Source organism: Centroberyx affinis, unplaced genomic scaffold, assembly GCF_046629955.1.
Source record: "Centroberyx affinis isolate AG114_WGS23_722 - 3 ecotype Tasmania unplaced genomic scaffold, CSIRO-AGI_Caff_v1 ptg005877l_1, whole genome shotgun sequence".
NCBI lineage: Eukaryota > Metazoa > Chordata > Actinopteri > Beryciformes > Berycidae > Centroberyx > Centroberyx affinis.
Window position 1 is genome coordinate 43,080 of NW_027282983.1, and position 20,929 is coordinate 64,008.

Sequence of the window (20,929 nt, forward strand, 5' to 3'; positions counted from 1 at the left end):
ATGTTTTTATGCTTCACATTAACATCCTCACTCGTTTTGAAATGCCTTCATCAATAACTATGGTCCTTTGGCAGTAAGGTTAACTCCAGCTAGGTGTTGCCTAGGCTATACATTACACATGAATGATGGCTTTTGAAGTTACAGAAAGATGAGACACCAGTGAAAAAAATGTCACTGTTTAAAATAACCAAAGTTACTACATTTTTGAAGTCTTAATATTTTAGTAGAATTAAGTGTTAAATGTTGAAAGGAAATTACTTAATGAACACATCAATGGCTTAATCAACACATTATACAGTACAAAACTATGACCACCTTTAGCACTGATTGGTCTGTGCCATATAAACCTATACGTTTGGGGTTGAAATTAGCCGATTGGGATACAAAAACAATGTTACTGTCTTTCTCATAGGATTTTTCATAGCATCCTGTTTGACATTGAAAAATCTTTATTGGGATAGCGTATTTGTTGAAGAATCATCTCAAGACATCTCCCAAGCTGTATCAGTCAAATTCAGAAAATTTCATTCAAAAGGTGTAAATCACAGGTTATTGTTTTTTTTGTTTTTTTTTTCCTTGACCCTCCTGAATCGGTATGTGTTCTGTGTAAATGAAAGCTGGAGAATAGCAGGAGCAAACACCATGGTAACCAAGGTAACCATTTCACCCCACAACAAGCGTTCCATCACCTGTGCGTAAGGTGCATGTGGAAGCTGAGGTGAGGGAGAAAAAAATCAAATCTAGTTTAATGGAGACTTTGTGTCAATTCAAGCCGGCAAAACTACAAATATAAACAAAAACATTTTGAATCTACCGGACGTATAAGTGGCCTAGTGGAAACAGTATCACACAATAATCATCCACATAAAGTTTATTGTTACATGAGATACAGCGGTTCCTGCAGATCCCCCTCCCACAGCGTAAAGGTGATCATACCTGGTAAAAGGTGGATAAAGAAACTTGTGGAAATAGATCAGGATAAATTCTACCTCCACTCTGCTTTGACACTTTTACCCGGTCAGCTGTGTAAAGACGGCGTAAGTCATACAATGGACCAAAGGTCACCAGCTTAAAGTTATAATGATGTATAATTCCATATGAAAAGAATGTAAAGTGCAGGAAAAACAGTAGAATAAAGCAGACCTTGAAATAATTCATGACTTGGAGGAGCTGAAGCGAGGGCCTGAGGATAGAGCTTAGCGCTACTTTGTTTTGACACAAACCTATGCAGCCATGTGCGCAGCCAAGGAATGTACAAACCCCATCCATGTCTCCATGGCAATGTCTCCCCGCTCCAGCTTTCCTTTTGATCTTCTGAATACCCAACAGGCCTTTCAAAGTTAATTAGTAACCGTAGTTCATATTACACAGGGACAGAACATGCAGCATCGAGCCAAACACACATGTGTTCATTATGATCCTATCCACCTCCTCAAACAAACTCATCTTACAACAAGAGAGAGAGAGAGGGGGCTATTGGGATCTTTGATTCACCCCATTAACTCTCTTGTGTGTCTCTCCTCTCCATTTTTCATTTGCTTTCATTCTACTCTATCTCCTCATCTCTTTCTCTCTCTCGTTTCCTCTGCCTCTTTCTCTCTCTCCCCTTCTCTCTCATGCATTCTCTTTCTATTCTCTGTCCCTCCCCCCTGTCTTTCTCTTCAACATTTTCTCTCTCTCCCACACACACACACACACACACACTTTCTCTTTCACAAACACACAGAGAAATGTATTGTGAGGCTTACACTCAGTATCCACTTCATAAGGGTCACCTAGCTACTACCAGAACTACTACCTGAATTCTTCGAGGCATGGATTCAACAAGGTGATGGAATTATGCGGGGATCTCAGTCCATGCTGGCTCGGTACTGTGTGTTTTTTTGGTGGTATATTCAATCACATCTGTTCCTCCCCTCCCAAAGGTGCTCTGTAGGGTTGAGTAAACTAAATTTGTCAAGTTCCTGAAACCATCTAGAGACAAACCATGCTTCCAGACATGGTGCGTTATCCTCCTGCAAGCATCCATTTGAAAAAAGGGTACACTGTTGCCATGAGGGGACGCACCTGGTCAGCAACGTTTAGATATGGTCTGGTGTTTAAACAGTTCAGTTGGTACTGAGGGTCCATCTACTCCAAACACTGTTACAGCACCACCACCGGGCTATACTGGTGACAACAGGCAGGATGGATCCAGCATGAGTTCACGTTTAAGCCAAATTCTCACCCTGCCATCAGCATGTTGCAAGAGAAACCATTCTTCTTTCCGCTCATCAGTCAGTGTGTTCTGAGATGTGTTCCTTCTGCACATTACTGTTATATACTAAGCTGTTATTTGCATACTTGTGGCCCAGCTGTAAGCTTGAGCAAGTCTTGACACGCTCTTTGAGAAGTTTCTACCCTCAGGACTGCAGCTGACTAAGGCCCGGAGTCATTAGAAGTTTGTGCAGGATGGAGCATACGCTATATCATCACTCTAGATGCTGCAGTGCACGGAAATCTGGATCCAAGGCACCTGGCACCAATTATCATACCACGTTTAAAGTGGCTTAGATCATGTGTCTTGCTCATTGTAACATTTAGTCGACCAGTAACTGAACGGGTCCCACGAATCCCGCAACAGATCTTGGTGGTGCAGGCTTTTTTTCCCCCTAAGCTGCAGGTGGGCAGCGGTGGGCATGTTTGAAAGCGTGATCATGATGCATATTTTTCAAACACCAACCAGCCGGCAAACTTTGGTGTCTAAAAAAAAACGACCGAACCAGTAGCAGAAAAGTATTAGTGAGGCCCTACATGTGCCTTCAAAGGCACCGCATGGTACAAACGCTTGTGGGTGCGGGTGGGTGCAGCAGTAAATTGTGCGGTGTGTTCAGGTGTGGCACTAAAAGCAGCAGGAGCAGTGAAAAAACAGGCTAAACTGAACCTTACGACCTGTGTGCTTTACTATATCTTGTTGAGAGAGATGTTCTGCTTCATCATGTATCAACAGAATTGTCCATATGGGGCTCCTTGGTATCTCAGCAGGTGCATACTGCATACTGCATAAGGTGCATACCGTGTAATTGAACATCACAATTTCAAGTCAGGCTCTTGACTTGCATCGCATGCCATCTCCTCCCACTCATCTTTCCAGTCACCCTCTACTGTTCACTATGAAATAAAGCATACATGTCTTAAAAATTATCTTACAAAAATAAACAAATGAGGACATAGCATCACATAGCACATACCCTGGTTAATGTATGTACTGATGGGAGCGTTGTGTGAAAGTGTGGGATCTGCATGCCTGGGCAAAAGAGATATGCATGGAAGCACAATGTCTAGATAGGCGTGCGAAGATTGATAGAAATGAAATGAGGTCAAATACAGTGTGAATACAGAGCAGAAGTGACTTGTGCTGTGTATGTGTGTGTGTGTGTGTGCATGCTTGTGTCTATATGTGTATGTCTATGCATTTGCACAAACCTGTAGGTGTGTGTGTGTGTGTGTGTGTGTGTGTGGACGTATGCCTATCTATGCATGTGTGTAAATTCCCTCCTACACAAGAATAAACAATACTTCATATGCATGGTGGGAATGAAGTGGTGTCAGCATGGTCTTTACATCCAACATATAAGGCTGCACTGTATCTAGATGGTTCATGAGAATTATTCCTGTACACAACCTCCTAACTACATTAAATACACCAACACTGTAAAAGCCCTGTACTAGAGCGCCCCTGCTCCACAACAAAGATATCTATTTGTAAATTTGCGTTCTCTTTTTCAGCCGCCAAAAGGCAGAAGACACAGAATAGTGGAAAGAAGAAATGTGAAAGAATAAAATAAAAAAAAACATCAACCTGAAACCAAGTTGAGACTTGTATTTTTATTTATTTTTTCGGTGAATAAGAAAATATCACTGTTGTGATAGTGTGTTGTGCACTCAAAAATGATAAATATTGAAGGAGGGTGGAATGGTCAAAGAAGGCTGGAATGGTTGTTGTGGCTGAGAAACAACCTGTGTTTAAATTCAATTCAACTTCACTCAAACGTTTTACCCTCCATCAAACAGGTTGAATGAAAATGGCCTCAGGAGGTGTACAGGATGAGCAACAAACAAAAGTGAAGAATAAAAATGCAGCGTTGAATCACTGTACTGGGTTTGCTGTTTTCTTTATTTGTCTTTGGTGCACAGTCTCATAAATAAATAAGGAGAGGAAATAAAACGGAAGAGGCAATTTGGCTGAGGATGAGTGAAACACAGAAGGAGACATGCTATCAATACTGCTCCCAAATAATCTCATTATAGGAAGAGGAGCAGGCGAGCTAGCCAAGCAACTAATAGCACGACATCAGGAGTCTGTTAGCACTACAAATCACAGCTCCAACAGGGACCTAAAACCGTCAAGCACTCATTCCAGTGCTGAATATTACTGAGCTGTATTTCATGTTTTGTTTTGGGTCATGTTTTACCATATTTATTTATGTATTACTCATTCTAACCTGCCCCAACCTTTGTCTACTTTCCAACTAACAGGTGAGTGAACTGTTACTCAACCACCCAATGCAAGTAAATGTTAATTAGGATGTTAGGTGGGTATACTTAACGTGGAAAAGAGGTGGGTAGCCTATATACCCATGCATACCCTCAATTAAACTACTGGTATGGACTAGTTCTAAAGAACGGCATCCAGATGTAGCAGAGGCGTGCAATACAGCCGTGTCTTGTATCTCCCTGGGGGACGAGGAAATTACCATTTGCAATGATTGGCAGAAATGCAGATTTTTCCACTTGTTTTACGACAAATAATATTGTAAGACTGGATATTAAATGACTTGTTAAGATGGACATTTTTTTGCAGTGCTTAAAGTAGAAGGGCACAGATGGCTCCCTTGGGGCCGGGGTGGCAAGTGGAATGTTAGCCTTCGCCTTGATTGGTAGTGATTTGGGTTTCCATATGGGAAACCATGAATTCATATCAGTGCAGGCAAATGTTCTATAATAATCTCTATTACTTGCATTGAATGATCTCCATTCATTGTTTCTGTGCCAGATGTGACGCTAAAGACGACTTTCCAGCCTTGGTGCAGAGAAGTAAATTGAATATTATCCTGTTTCTCCTCAATGCTATTCTATTACTGCTATCTTCCTGAAGTACGGTGGAAACATTCTTACCACTATGATAAAAGATTCTCGTATTGCATACTGATAGGCCACAGGAAGGAACAAATGTAATAAAGGGAAACTATCACAAGAAGAAGAAATAATAACCTTGACTTCTACAATTGTCAGACTCGGAAACAAAATCTGCTTTAACACAAGAATAGGAAGCAGATGTTCTCTACCCAGTTAACAACTGGCTCCCTCTGCTCTCAGCACTTAGTAGTAATAACAGCCATGCCATCTGCCTAAAAAAATTACTTTTCCTGACCTGTGGCTGCTTTGTGCCTTGACATTGTTAGATGCTGGTTTAGTTAAACTGTGAGGAAAGCACACTGTTCTCTGCTCAGCTATCAACTGGCTCCCTGCACTCCCTCCATTGTCAGCACCAATTATTACCCTGGGTATCTGCCATGCGGCTGCACCTTTAAGCAGACGTTGATCCAAGACTTCCTATCTCTTTTTAGGGTCCCCCAAGAGATCCTGACTGCAGTCTCCAGCCCCTCTCTATTTCCTTGCCAGTGGCGATGGGACCCAAAGCTGAATGTTATCTCAAAAACAGGAACCCCTCTGTGTCTCTCCTCTCCATGACCCCCTCATATCTCGCTGTCTCCCTCTTCCCCTCTCTGGCTCTCTCTTTTTAACACACACACACACATACCGACTCACACACACAAAACAGGACCCCCATTGGACCCCATCGGCATAATGTTATCCGAACTCCAGCGCCTTCAAAGGCACCGTAAGCATAATGTTATCCTAACAGCAGAGCTGCTGCCTGTCACCGCCCCCAGCCACTGAAGTGTATAAATTGTCCTCAGCTTCTGACTGCAGGCGATGGCACCAGCACCTCGGTGCCAAGGGGGCTCCATATCTAGATGCAGGCTGTGTTTTCACTGACCCGCTTCTTACTGGTTTGCAGCTAATTTCAGACAGATTAGCATTGGGGAAAATACTTTGTATTATCAGCAAAGTTGAATACAGCTGTTTTAGAGTGTCTTTGTTGAGGTGTCAGATAATAACTATACAGTGAACAAATCTAACAAAGTAGAAAATGTACTTAAGCGACGGACAGGTAATATTGCTTCCAGCTGGTTTTAAACCATTTGCCACGAAAGCACAAATCCCCATAGTTGCATCCTACTTCAGAGTGGGAGTCCTTGGCTGCAAAACGACATGGAAAGATAATTTTACCACATTTCACATTAACTTCAGCTCCCCATCATCCTCCCGGCTATTTCTGGTGCTGAATGGGTTAATAACACAAATAATTGCCCCAACTGTGGCAGTGAAATAATTTTTTGGGGCAGCAGTGAAAACATGGCCACCCTGGGGTAGCGCCTTGCCAGATGTCAGTGCCAGCAGGGCCGTCACCCTGCTGCACACCATCCCCTCTCTGCTTATAACATGCGTTCATCACACACAGAGAGCCTAAGAGGTATATCATTGGTTTCCAGACATACTGAAATGATATACACACTGTAATCATCTTCACCTTTTTATAGATGGTAGTAATAACCGAGCACACACAGCATTACCATATATCTTACACATGCAAGAGTAACAGTTGCTTCAAACAAGCAGTCCTGACTGTATCCCGGCTTATTGGGATCACAAATTCATGGCTCACTGCGGCTATTACCAGTAGAATTTGAGACTTGATGACTTTGGTGATCCATTGAGTCCCTTAGCGCTAGAATGTTGAATTTATTAAGTCTGGACAATGCTAATGTAACATTTTGGCTAGCAGGGTACTATACTTAAATAGAGCTAACCTACCAGAGTGTAGCTGTATAGTAGAGTGGATCAGTTCTTGACAATACATCGGTGAATGATGTGGTTATCTTGATTATTCCAGGAATGGAGTAATTTCAACTACAGCAACAGTGCCATAATTCAAAGCCGTCAAAGTCAATCCTGCACATTTAAGCCAAATCTACCCGACCCGGGGACACATAGAATAAACACATAGAGAGCAACACATAGAATATACCAATTTTCACTGCTATGGTCTAATTTGTTTGAAGCTATTATACTATGCTATCAAAATTAATCTGAGAATGATATATTGAGGTACAGACGTAGTAATCTACTGTATCTACTACTCTGATATGAACACAATGATACACCACAGAATAATTTGTTTCATTTTGCTAAATTAATTGCACCAGTGCAATAAAACAACTGAATGTGACTAATTGTTCAATGTAAATTAGCCATTGAGCAAACCAGCTCTAACCAAACCACAAGCCAGCTTCCTAGGCCTATTTCTGTAGCATGTGGCAGCTTGATTATAGCAATAATACTTGATAGGCTGTTCTTTACTGAGATTATAGGCATGACGGTGATTTGGATAGGCACAAGTTGCTTGCCAGAGACTGTCGGCATCACCAGGACACAGAAAATAGCATCCTTGAGGGAGTCATGGATTTTCTGCAATGCTTGTAAATGCCTGCAGACTGTGGAAGAAGTTTTCAAGGCAGGATACATAAAAAAACAAAATGATGGAAGGAAGCTATAAAGATGGTTAACTAGATCCTTGGCTACCACTAGTTGACTTGGCAACCAATCAATTTCTGACAGTTAGGCCTGGAGGCTAAAGATGCCAGCTAGCACTGCTTTGATCCCTATTACTGACAGCAGCATGCAACTGAATATAAATGAAACTGAATTTAAAGGGGCATTAAGTAGTTTATGACTTAGTAGATCTCTATCAGCGACCAGTGGAAATTGCAATAACTTTGACAGGTCTCTGGCACAGCTTACGGTCCAAAACAGCATGTACGGGCCAGAAAGCCAGAGTTTCTCAAAGCCAGAAATCTCAGCACCTGGCGAAGTAATCGTTGAGTCATTGGTATTGATCAACAACCCTATCAAACCCCCGCAGATATATTATGGTCATTAATGCTATGCTATGGGACAGTAAAAATCGTATTTAATGCACCTTTAAGATGGCAGCTAGTTCATCATCTACACTGTACAGTACTGCCATGTTCCCCTGAGCAAGACACTGAAACCCCAGCGGCACGAGATCTGGGAGACTTCTTAACCCGACCAATCTGTAAGAGTGTGGATCTGTGCAGCTCAATAAGCACCCATACTTAAGAAAACACCCATGCTTATGTACTAATGTTACTGTTAAAAGCTTTGACGAGAAGCAGGAAATGGCATATACTATGTCACGAATAAAATCCTTATCTTATCAGATTTCTGTCCAAATTGAGAACAAATTAGGTTTATTCTTTTTGTTCCTTTGACTAAGACAACTTGATCTCCACACAGTATCTTCGATACTCCTGCAAAAGTTACAGGATAGACAGTTCGGATGGATTTCCCTTCGTTCGGGTCATTAGGTTAGTTTCAAGTCTCTAAGTTGCCAGCCTGCTGGTATGTCTTGTCCCCACGCCTGCTGCATCGAGGGTACAGAGGGAGTCAATCATCCTGAAATGGCACAGAAGGCGTGTTCATTATGTAATTGAAGGCTTAGTTCTAGGGGGCAGATGAGCCCAGACGTCTCTGTGGTGAAGAATTATAATGTGCGAAGTGAGGGAAGCCATGGTGAAGAGAGCAGGAAAAAAAAGAGTTACAGGGAAATGGAAAATGTGACAATAAATTATGCATTGCAAATTAATTTGGGATATTATGTAAATGTTTGTAAAATTTAAATACATTTAAATATCATTTAGATAACGTTTAAGGATCGTATTAATCAGAGAGAAATCTGGAAATAAGACAAGAGACTAAAGGAGGACAGGGTGGAACGTAATAGGAACAGCAAGGAAACAAAAGAAAACAAAAGGAAAGAAAAATAAGGAAGACAAGACAATATGTTCTTTTGTGGCTTCAATCAATACTCTCAATAGACCTGGTTCATTAGTGTTCAAGGTCTGTTCAGACCATCATATTGGACCACTAATTGCTGTGCATTATCGATTGTAGCCAGGAGAGACTTATGTGTTTCTGTTTACAATTGCAAATGTGGCGATACTTTACCAACTAAGTCTACAAGGGGACGAACAAGCGTATGCAAAAAGTCAATATGCAATGATAGTGTTTATTAGAAGTGTGATATTAGCACTGTCTTTGCCTGAAGTGTGTCTGGAAGAATCCCTCTCTCCATCCTTTTTCATATACACAAACCTCATAGGCACACAAATGCTCTTAAACACACTCACATCCTACACTCACGGATTACACACAAACACACACACACACACACACACACACACACACACACACTTACCTGTGCACTTTCTACTGCTCTCGTCTTTCTTGGAGGAGCTCATCAGTTTGCAGTTGAAGTTCTCCTCCCAGTACTCGGCAAACCACACGTTCCGCCTGTTGTTCTCCAGAGTCCGTGACGTGAAGTACGCGTCGAACCCTGAAAGACAATGAATAACAGGTCAACAAAATAAGGGAAGCTTATTCATTAGCCTTTAACAATCACACAGACAATCACACAGGCATCAGACCCTGCACAGAATGTGATAGAAGCACTGAAGCTTGAACAGCAATAAGAAACAGGGTGCATTTTCCTACTGTACGTCAGACCCGCTGATCTGAGAGATGTTTGCCTCTTAAATCACAGGTTTTATGCATTGTTGTCCCCCACCAAAGGGGGGACTATGGATCGGTCTCTGTCCATTAGTTAGTTAGTTAGTTAGTTAGTTCGTTAGTCACACTGTAACGTTGACTTTGTGCCGCTAGGGGCGGCATTGACAATGAATGGGGACTCAGTGGTAAAGCAGGTCATACAGTTAAAGTTATCATACAATGTGGGGGACGATGAATGGGGACTCAGTGGTAAAGCAGGTCATACAGTTATAGTTATCATACAGTGTGGGGGACAATGAATGGGGACTCAGTGGTAAAGCAATACAGTTAAAGTTATCATAGGTAACATAATAGTCTACACACGCTACACACTTAGAGACATCAGACTGGGTTGATGTGAAGTGAGAGTCAATGGAGATTTTTTGGGCAAACCTCTAACCACAAGACACTGTAGTTATTGTCCAGTTGTTGGACTGTTGTACTGTTATTGCATCATCACTGCACTACCACTGTGCCTCAGTGTTGACTACTTATATCATATTACCACTTACCTACTGTGCAGTACCATATATCACTTACCATTTAGCATTTATATTATATTTATAACACTCACACGCCTGGTGTTGTATGTTATATTGTATATTGTATAATAAATTGTATTGTACATTGTGTAATGTACGGATTGTATTTATTGCATATTGTAGTTCTTATATTTTGTACTGTATTGAGTAAAAACAGGACAATCACAGTTACTACATTTCAAGATATGACTTGTAAGCCTAATTCTGAGGAGAGTAGGCAACAGAAATATGTGGTCAATCTGTCCTTTCATTGTCCCATACGAAAATGCTTATACAATTTCACTCATATTTCAAGTACACTCAGCAATCACTGACTGACCCAAGGGTGGAACTACATCACTGGTGGGGGACAACATGTTTACTATTTGCTTGTAGTTTATATGTTAGAAGTGCTGTGAGAACTGTAGTTTGCCTCTTAAAGAGTGCTTCCATTAAAACGATATTGGCATCAAATGTGAATAAAACAATCAAGAGGGGAAACAGCATCAGATTAAGCAATGCACAGCGACACTCGTAAAGGGCGGTGAAACAGGTCATTTTTGTGGCAATGTTGATGGGCAGCATTCCCAGCAACAGGCAATCAGGTAAAACACAGAGCCAAAAATGTATTCAAATGTCTTGTGCCAACAAGATGTTGAGGCAACTCCTTGGGCACTATTGCCAATTAAAGTTGCTTAAACTGTTGCCGTGTGTATCATTGAGCAAATATATGCCAAGACTGGCAGCAAACCCTTGAGTATAGGAAGAAAACACTTGGCAAGAAAAGGGAAACTCGAAAGGAATAAATAGATACAGCGCTGGAACAACAGAAATAGCTACAAACATACAATATGCACAAGCTTAGAATAGGCTTAGCAATGTAGAAGGTGGTATGTAGGTTAAAGTCACATAAGAAAATCAAGAGATTATAATTAACTACATAGATAAACACACAAAAAAGAACTTCAAAAAGCACAATAATATCAAAATTAGCACTTAAATAGAGTATCATAAATGTGGAAATACATCTAAATGAGCATATATAATGACTACCTATATGACAGGATTGGTATAGGACAGTGTAAAAACCCTGGGTCCTAGGGAAAATTCTTATACTCACTCAGGCAAAAAAAAACACTGTAAGAACGTCTAGTCTATGATATACATTTTAAAACCCAATGCTTATCTGGGCTTTTTAGCCTGAGAAATGGATAATACTTCAAAAAAGCATTAACGATAGAGTAAGAACACATTTTTATCTTTTTGACAGCTTTGTCTGCTCCACTCTGTCATTCAGTTCCCCACAACAGCCAGTGAAGGATATTGAGTTATAAGGAGAAGAGTCCTTTATCTTAAGAACTGCACTTAATCATCTTCGTATTCTCCCTATAAGTATTGTCCTCAAATTGATAGGCAGTTGGTGCCTTCTATCTCTGTCACCAATACTGTTGAGATGTCCTTGACACCCTGTGATGATGTCACCGGCGCATAAATTTTAATAATTTCTGACAGGCTAAAATTAGGATCTTGACCTCTATAAGTTTTCGCAGAATGGAGCCCCCACTCAGCAGAGGGAAAAAAGGAGGGAGGGAGTGGAGGAAAATGTATGTGTCTGTCTGTAAGGGTGGTGGTGGGTTAAAGTCAGACATAAAAGAGCAGGAGAATAATAGAATAAAAAAGGAGCGTATAAAACTTGAAAAGACTCCATTACAGTGAGAGATCTAATTCATAATTCACTCAGCTATGTGATCTGCCTCGAAGACGGGCTCATAGCCTTTCTCACACAATGACTGTGGGAGGAAAGATGCGTGCTAGAGCTGGTGGAGGTTGGCCTCCTCGAGCCAGGGGTGGATATCTTGTCTTATGAGGTCTCACACAGGGCAACTCTCACAGCCCACTCGCCTTGCTTTGCATATCAAACCACCCACAGTATCTTAAGTGTGTTGCATAGAATAATACCGCTTATGGAAGCCCACCAACACTGCATTCATCAATCAAGCTACTGAATTCCTCTCCTGGATAAACAAAGTATCTGTCTGTATATCTGTCTGTGTACTGCAGGATTTTCCCAGCATATTCCCTCTGAGCATGGAGCATGTAAAAAGTGGGGCATCCATGATGTCTGCCTTTGTAGATATTTTGACTGACGTGCATACGGCCTGATTTCAAACCCCAGTCTCGAAGGGCTGGAGAGGAACAACTGTCCTGGTGTTCTCTACTCAAGGAACAAAGATTTTTTCGAGAGGAAGAATAAAGCCTCCGAACAGGACAAAAGCTGCTGTTGCTGTTATTTCTCATATTGATCCATTCTGCCGTCGAGATAAATTTAACTAGACGTACTTTAGGGAAGTGAGGAACATTGGCTTTCCCTCATTTGACATTAGCATACATTGGTCACCATTGTAGAAGCCTGCCATCATGCATCTATCCTCCAGCAATTCTTAATTAGAACTGGACCTACAGCTTATTATTTTCCAGAGCTAAGAAGTACAACTAAATTAAGCATAAAACCTGACACTGAAACCCGGTGGCCAAGTTATTCCTGGCATCTCCTGACATCTGAAAAGACAGCTAAATTAGCTATTTCCTTATTAGTACTCTTTAGAACAGAGCAATAGTGTGCAACAGTATGTGACGCTTGCAGTTGAAAAAGTAGGGTTTCAACAATGGCTGCATCTGTATGTAACCTCAAGGGTGAAAGCAGTGTTTGATCTTAATATATATAAATCCCTGATGGGACTTAGCCTACTTTATGGAGCTTATATTGTCAGATCTCTGAGTCTCTGACTAACTTCAGGACCTGAGGACAGTAGCATTGCCTTCCGAATAGAATAACAATCACGCCCACTATTGTTTTTATAAACATAAAGTGCAGAATGATGTTTTATTAATGTGATGCACAGCTAAGTTTCCCATCTCTTGTTTGGTTGTTCATGTTTCCCAATGTCTGTGTCAGAACGTCCTCATGTCCATGTCAGTATGCAGGAACGCCTGGTACTCACGGTACTATGTGTTTTAGCCCCACGCGGTACTATGTGTTTTAGACACACACACACACACACACACACGCACACACACACACACCTGTCTTTTGTAACACTCCCTACTATATACTGCCCAAACTCTTTGTCATGGACTGCCAAGGGTTAAAACATAACAAGGGTAGTGGGCTGTTGGCCAAAAATATGATTGAACATTATGAAATATGACTAGCGGGCATTAGCTTCTTAGGTCTTGCAGGGCGAAAAATAATTTTGTGGCAGGGCAAATTTAGCCCACCTCCCCCACCTTGGGTCACCCTGGTAAAGTGTTTTGTTATGTTAAAAAATCAATTAAGTAGAGAAAATTAGAGAAATTAGAGAAATAAATTCCTCCATGTGTCTGTGACTTGGAGCTGGAGGGAACTTCCTCATGTGGAATGCCATGTAATATTCCATGATTGTTCACACTGCAATCTCAAATAGGCCTACTGTCACTGTGATGTCAAAATACTGCAAAATACACACACTTAAGTTGCTACACTACAAAATAGCCATGTTTTGACAGCAGGGCTTACCAGGGTTTGCTCAAAATATTAATATAAGAGTTTTGTTTGAAAACGATTCAGAAAATGATACAAACAAAATTGCAGTTTTTATATTTTAGAGATTTTCAGTGATGAAGACCGGATTATGATTTGTTTTCCAAAACAGAAATACAGCAATTTGGAGAAAAACTCTTCATTTGTAACACAGGATCCAATGTGCTACTTGCCTATGTGAAACTGTAGCCCTGCAGGCTTTTTATCACAGCTGGCAGTACAGATCAAAAGAAAATCACAGCAAGGTTGTTTTGAGAGAAACTGAGTGACACGAATAATGAGCAAGGCCGAGATACCCGTGTTCGACCATGCAGTGGAAAACGAAGGTTAGCGACTTCACCTTTTTGGAGCTTGGTTTCGCAGTTCTTGTTCTGAAAAATATCTTAAGTTTTCCGGGTCAGTGATTTCAATGACAGTGCCACGAAAAGAGTGCCGGGCTATTGTGACATGCTATCCCAGTGAATTACCAGTGCCACTGTGCCAAATACTGCACAACCCAAAGTCTGAGATTTTCTGGGTCAGATCCTTTGTCTGAGTCTGCTGCGCTTTTGTGAAGCAGGGTCTGACGCTGTTGGTGCCAACATGACCGCAATGCTGTGCTTTTTTCATTTCACTTTGAAAGCAAATGTCAGTTTGAGAGCAAATTTCAATCTATTTCCAGCTGACACAATGCTAGAAAACAATAACTCAACTAGTCCTTGATTCTAACAGAGGCCACTGCAACACATCAAAACACCCAAAATATGAAACAACATGAGAGAACAATAACACTGGCAAACAACTTCTTAAATTATTAAATAACAAGCTATTGAGTGACAACTGAAAGCAACGTATTAACATCCAAAACACTTCTGAAGTACTTGATCTGAACTGGCTGTCCTCAGAATAACCTGAAGCGTCTTCATCATGGCTGCCATCACAAATTGCATAAATTACATCTGAGTAAGTGGTGCTTACGCTGAGAGAAGAAACAAACCAAAAACAAAATGTTTGTTTACTTCCCTAGCTGCCAGTTACCATGCTTTTAGTGCTTCATTGGTAGGAGCAGAGGTACAGTAGGGACCTCACTATAATGCAAGAACGTTTCAAAACTTCAAAGCCTTAGGGTTTCTCTAAGCACTGCATCTAACCTTCAGCTAAATTGTGCACAAACATCAGTTGAAATGATCCAGGCCGGATTCAAGAGCAAACGTTTACAGTCTTTGACGTAAATTGTTTTTGTCATGTAAAAAAAAAGATGTTATGATTTATGTTCTGATATTGCTAATGTCTTGCTGCAGCTTTGAGTCACTGGGTAGAGGGCTGCATTTTGAATAGAAATATAGAAATAATCTGTTTATGCTATTGTAATATTGTCAGTTTTGTATTTTGAAATTCCTTTACCAAAGTGGATAAAATTTGAATCCGCAAAGTTAAGTTCTGGCGTGAAGAAGAACAAAAAAAAAAAAAAAAAAAAAAACAAGAAGACAAGGACAACTCAGGATTACCATGGGTTATTAACTCGAATGTGTCTCTCCAGACAGGAACTGTTCACTGAACCTGCCACTCCAATCCAATGATTGGAATGATTAATCAGAATGTAATTTGGCCCAGTAGGCCTACATTTCCTAGGCTTCAGATAATTGCAGTACATGCATAATGCAGAACCCTTTGTACAGAACCCAGAAGGAGTTTTTTCTCCCCTCTCTCTTGCTGAGGTGTACTATTGATTAAATAGGCTATTTAATCAATAGTACAGGTTATTTTATTTTATTGCCAGGTTATTTGACAAACACTGACACAGGTCAGACAAAGGCATGGTTACTCCAGTTGATAACGTTAATGTGGGTAAGTGCAAGTGAATCTAAATTTTAAAAAGAGAAATGGCTTTAGGTCTTACCATTAGAGTCATGCATAAGCCTATATCATCACATGCTGCAGCAGCCTTCAAGTCGCTGCAGGGCAACATCCTCTGCTGAACACCTGACACAGCCACTTCGCCAATTATGGCAGGTATAGGCCTATTCTTTCATCTGTCTGTGTAAGGGAGAATTCCTCCTGGCCCCCTCCTCTTGCAGTCATGGATCATCTTGCTTTTTGCATCTAATTTCATGTCAAGCCATTTTTTTATTTATTTCTGTGACGGTGCCCTAACGACAAATCGCTATAGTCCTATAATATTCCTATAATACTCTGATAGGGACTTAGAGTGTCTGTGATACTCACTAGTGAGTTTATAGTGACCATATCATAGTATTTTCGTCTTCTGTAGTATCACTATTATATTCCTATAGGGAATTATAGATTTGCTGGGATATTTATTTAGTATTCATCTAAAATGTACTAGGCCTTATTGATTTTCGTAAGGGAACGCACAACAGACGACACTGCATTAACATCGCAAGTTATTTTTCCCCATTCCTTGGCTTTAGCAGGGCCTTTGATTCCACTATTGAATTATATTAATTATTATATGCTTTGGTTGACTTATTTCTGATAGTAGGACTTCAGTCTCAGAGCTGGTAGACTTCTCCTTAGTGTTCCGTGTCATTTTTATGAATGAAGCTTCCCGACATATGGGCCGGACCCCTAACCTTAGGCTACATGGCATTATTGGGACGTCAATTATGCAAATTCACAATTCTCACAGTTCTCACAATTCACAATTCTCAACACGCAGGTGGAATTCATCAAAAAAAAAAAAAGGCCCCAAGCAGTTGCCTACCTATGCCTTATGGTAAAACTGCCTATGTAAATAGCCATGTCTTGCTCCTTTTACACCCCCCCCCAACTCACACATACACACACCCATCTCTCCCTGTACAACACATCTTCTGCTTCTTAATGGCGCCATTAATCGACATCTCTCTCTTCGCCTCTTTCTCTCTCAGCTTGTCTTTCACACCTCTGTCTCTTTCATTTTTAAGTGCCATCTCCAATCTCATCCTTCTCTCTTCTGTCAAGAGAGCTTTTCATGCACTTAATTGGGACATACACAACAAATAACGAGTCTCAAGCTTTACTTTGTGATAAAGTATTGATGTTTTGACGAGACTCTGCGCTCTGAACTGCATGTCAACAAAGTGATAGACTATCAGTATAATGTGCCCCTTTTGTTGACAATTAATCTAAGATAAATATGGATTCAAGCCGCGAGAAACAAAACAAAACAGACCACCGAAGAAGAACACTCCGCCTAACAAATGAACCGTGACACCGAAAACTTAACTTTTCTATGAGGCATTGATGTTTTTCCACTCTGAAGAGTGAGGCATCAGCACAAAGTGGCACTAAAGTTCATATAGGAAATACTGACGTGGAAAACAAGTGTCAAGTAGAGCACAGCAGCCTAATTGGGAAACTCAAGAAACAGAAAATGAATCTTCAAAATAACTTTAATATAAAGTATTGATTTTTTCTTCACTGAGGTTTGCTGTGATAGTCCGATGGCTTTGAAATGATAAGTGCCGACATTTGAAGACTTTCATTCCTAAATGAGACATCAACCATTCAAAAAAAAAAAAAACATCAACAACAACAAAAAAAAACAAAGGGATGTCTATGCTTACAAAGTGTTTGCTAACATGAAAGTCATTTTGAAAAAGCTGTTACATTCTTAAGTATTTTAAGACCTTTGTCTACAAAATACTAACATTGTTGAGGATGGAGTCTTTGAACTATTGAATGAATGTGAATTGAATTTTGAGTAACCTTTGTTTTGTAATTATGGATAGAAAGTATTTGGAATAAAAAACTTGCATGTATCCACTACTTGAAAAAATGTGACAAAAGGATACTTGGTAATTTTAGTCCATTGTTGATAAAATGCAAACACTTTTAAAGGCTGAATGCTATATTTCCTCCTATATCCTTACATTTTATTAATCAAACCTTTCATATCTAAAGAATATAATGACTCACAGATACAGAGATGTAGTCATGGGAGGTATATTCAACCAATTATACTGCACAGTAAAGCAGAGTAGGTGACTGGGCATAGAAGGACTTGATAGAAACAGGTTTCTCTGCTGTTTCCATGAGAGGCATCAGGGTGTGATGCATCATCAATCAACATATTGCTTTTTAGTCACACAGTATGAAAACCTCAGAATACCTTTAAAATGTCACGCTGTAGGAGAGTCTTGATGGCTTATTTGAGTAAGGAGCCTATTTATGATGCCATGGATCTCTGACTGGTGACCTTTTATCACTTATTATCCCTTTCCCGCTCTCACCTTTCCTGTCATTTTTCACTGTATTACCTAATAAAGCAGAAATGCCTTAAAAATAAGCTTCAGACGTGGAACTGCAAAGAGCGGTTGCACGCAGATGAAAAGACCTTGTGTGTCGAGGTCACTCCTGGACAGCAGCGTTGTTAGCTGAGTGTGAGGCGGCGATCCTAGAATAGGTTGTGACGTGTGTGCAGTGATCACTGCCGTGTAGCGACCTGTTCTGTTAGCCCTCTCACCCCAGGGCACAGGGCAGTGTTAAACCATTGCGATGGTCATCACAAACCGCGTGAGTATGCCTATGTGTGTGTGTGTGTGTGTGTTAGTGTGTGTGTGTGTGTGTGTCCCATCAGACCCTCCTAGAATACGATAGCTGCTTGCCGTGGCTAACCATCTGCTGCTCAGAAGCCCGTCTTTGAAGCCACGTGAAGAAACCTGCTTGCAAGCCTGTTTGCATTCCCACCATTCAACTTCACACTGTGCAACTTAAACATCTAATGGTATACTCTAATGCATGGTGGCTTAGTGAGTGGGGATACTGCCCTTTAGCCAGAGGAGGTTTGTTTGTTTATAATGTAAATAATGTAAATAATGCACAGTCATCCGTCATGCATTGATTAAAATCATCGAGGATTACACAAAGTTTCTAAAACTTATTTCCAATGTGGTCCTCTTTAATAAGATAAAAAGGCTAAGAAAACATGTCATTGGCTGTCTGAGAGTCGCAGTTCATACCATAAAAAAACACATCAAATAATAGGTGATCAAGCAGCTGATCAGCAAGGGAGCGGGTGGGAAATCAATTAAGTATCCAAAGATCAATGAAGTATCACAGTATTATCATCAAACTAAGAAACATCTAACAACATACACCATGCCTCTCCCACTCTTTGATCCGAGGAAGTACGATAGTTCTCTTCATGTTGGTGGCTCCAGCTCTGATTCCATACCAAACACCTCTGCCCACTTCGCTGACACGATTTGCTGAGTCTCATCACTGTCTACTCTGCATCTCAAATGCTGCTGTAGTTGGCAAGTGGCTGACTGAGCCATTGAACCTATTATCAGCCATCAATACCAAGTGACCATTATACAGTATCACTACCACTCAGCTAACAGCGTTTCAGGACTGTAACCCTGGCAACACTGCTCAGACCAACATTCTGTAAACCGATCTATTAGCAGTTGCACACATTGTGCCATTTTTGTAAATGAAGTATGTGAACACCATTATGAATCCGAGAAAATCTTTGCCAAAGGCCCATTTTGCTCAATGAAGTGTAGAGCTAGCACTTTTTTTTCAAACCCTACCAGAGGCAGAGGCTGTAATAATCGGTAAGCAGCAGCATGCCCCGCTACTCTTGGCTTGAGCATGACTGTAGACGTGTGTGTACCATTAGGGTTTCTTTTGGTGTGTGTGACTGTGTGTGTGTATATTATCAAATCCTAGAGGACAAAAGCTAAAGATTACACTGAGGGGACAGTGAGTGTCAGGCAGAGGAGGCGGCTCTGCTAACATGGGATGCTGCAGTCTGTGGTGTGAATAGGTGTCCATGCACCTGTGTAGGTGAGAAAGTGAGATTGTGTGTGTGTGTGTGTGTGTGTGTGCGTGTGTGTGTGTGTGTGTGTGTATTTGACTCAGTAGTGCTGTTCACAGACAGACAGTTCCTCACAGGGACACACAATAGAAACAGGCACCAGGTGATTGCATTGTATTGGGCTTTTTAGGGACGGCATTCACATTACCTAGTACAAACAAAGCCTTTTGGCGACTGGGTGGTTAGGCAAAGATAACTACAAAAACAAAAGAACCACAAACAAAAAGTGGAAGCGGCCAGCCTACTATAGTGGACTGGCCGCTTTGTGTTTAGCTTTGTGTTTAGCTTTGTGTTTAGCTTTGTATTTATTGGAATTTAGCCCCAGCCCTCCAAGGGATGGACTGGACTTACACTAGGTCAGGAAAAGTGCCATACCAACTGTCAATATGTTTTATGTCTCTCATTTACTATTTTTCTTTATTTTTGTCAGGGGCTGTCTGTTACTCCAAAGATAATGCAATCTGCTGGATGGTTGTAGTCCAAGTAATGATTGTGTTTGAAAATCATGCTTTACGTGAAGGCATTGGTAAATAGGCAAACACGAAAAGTAAGAGACTAGTTTTTTATATATTTATATAGTCCTGTCTCCTACCTTTTTTTTTACCAATTTACAATTACTGGTAAACATATTATTTTCTTCGTTCCATCGGCATACGTTTCCTCTGACTGAATTTTGATGTTACGCTTGTTCAAATTGAAAGGTTTAATAAACATTAAGATTGCGATTCACTTTTTTTATACATTGTCGGAATCTGATTTGTTCGCTTTTGTTTATGTGCTAGAAGTGTGATTTTCAGACTTGTTTCGCCATGTAATGGCAGTGAATGGAGAGAGAAAAAATATGCAATTATCCAGTGTCCTGTACTGGAGCAACAGATAACAGAGAATCGCCGAGTTTTGGGTTATATCATGTCCAGAAAGCTGCACAGCCAAAGGTACTACCAAAGTTCAACATCACTTTAAATACTTGGTTTAAAAAGAGTAAAGTCCATACTGTCTTCAAAAAAAGTACATTTTGTTGGTTGCATTTATTGCACCTTATCAGATGAACCCTGATCCTTAAGAACTGATACATTTCATAAAGCAATCGCTCACTTTACTGAGGTTAGCAGTTCAGTATAAAAAAAAAGTGGTAAGGCAGAGTTGTGCAAAGATATAAATGGTGTACAGAGGTTTTGTGAGGTGGTTGTGGAATGCACAAAAGGGTGCATATTCTTGTTCGCAGAGCATTTGGGCGGCAAGGTATGTGATTTATCTCTTAGGGTATGTGGTGGATGTTTTACAGGA

General features: G+C 40.6%; 1 protein-coding gene across 1 annotated transcript in view; it reads right to left on the reverse strand.

The window, feature by feature from the left end:
* Positions 1–20,929, reverse strand: part of LOC139667904 (metabotropic glutamate receptor 7-like) — a gene marked incomplete at its 3' end in the record, with an annotated part of 112,846 nt that overhangs the window by 33,546 nt on the left and 58,371 nt on the right. The window contains exon 4 of the mRNA XM_071547391.1: positions 9,386–9,523. Coding sequence (XP_071403492.1) covers positions 9,386–9,523 — 138 coding nt within the window. The remainder of the gene's footprint in view (positions 1–9,385; positions 9,524–20,929) is intronic.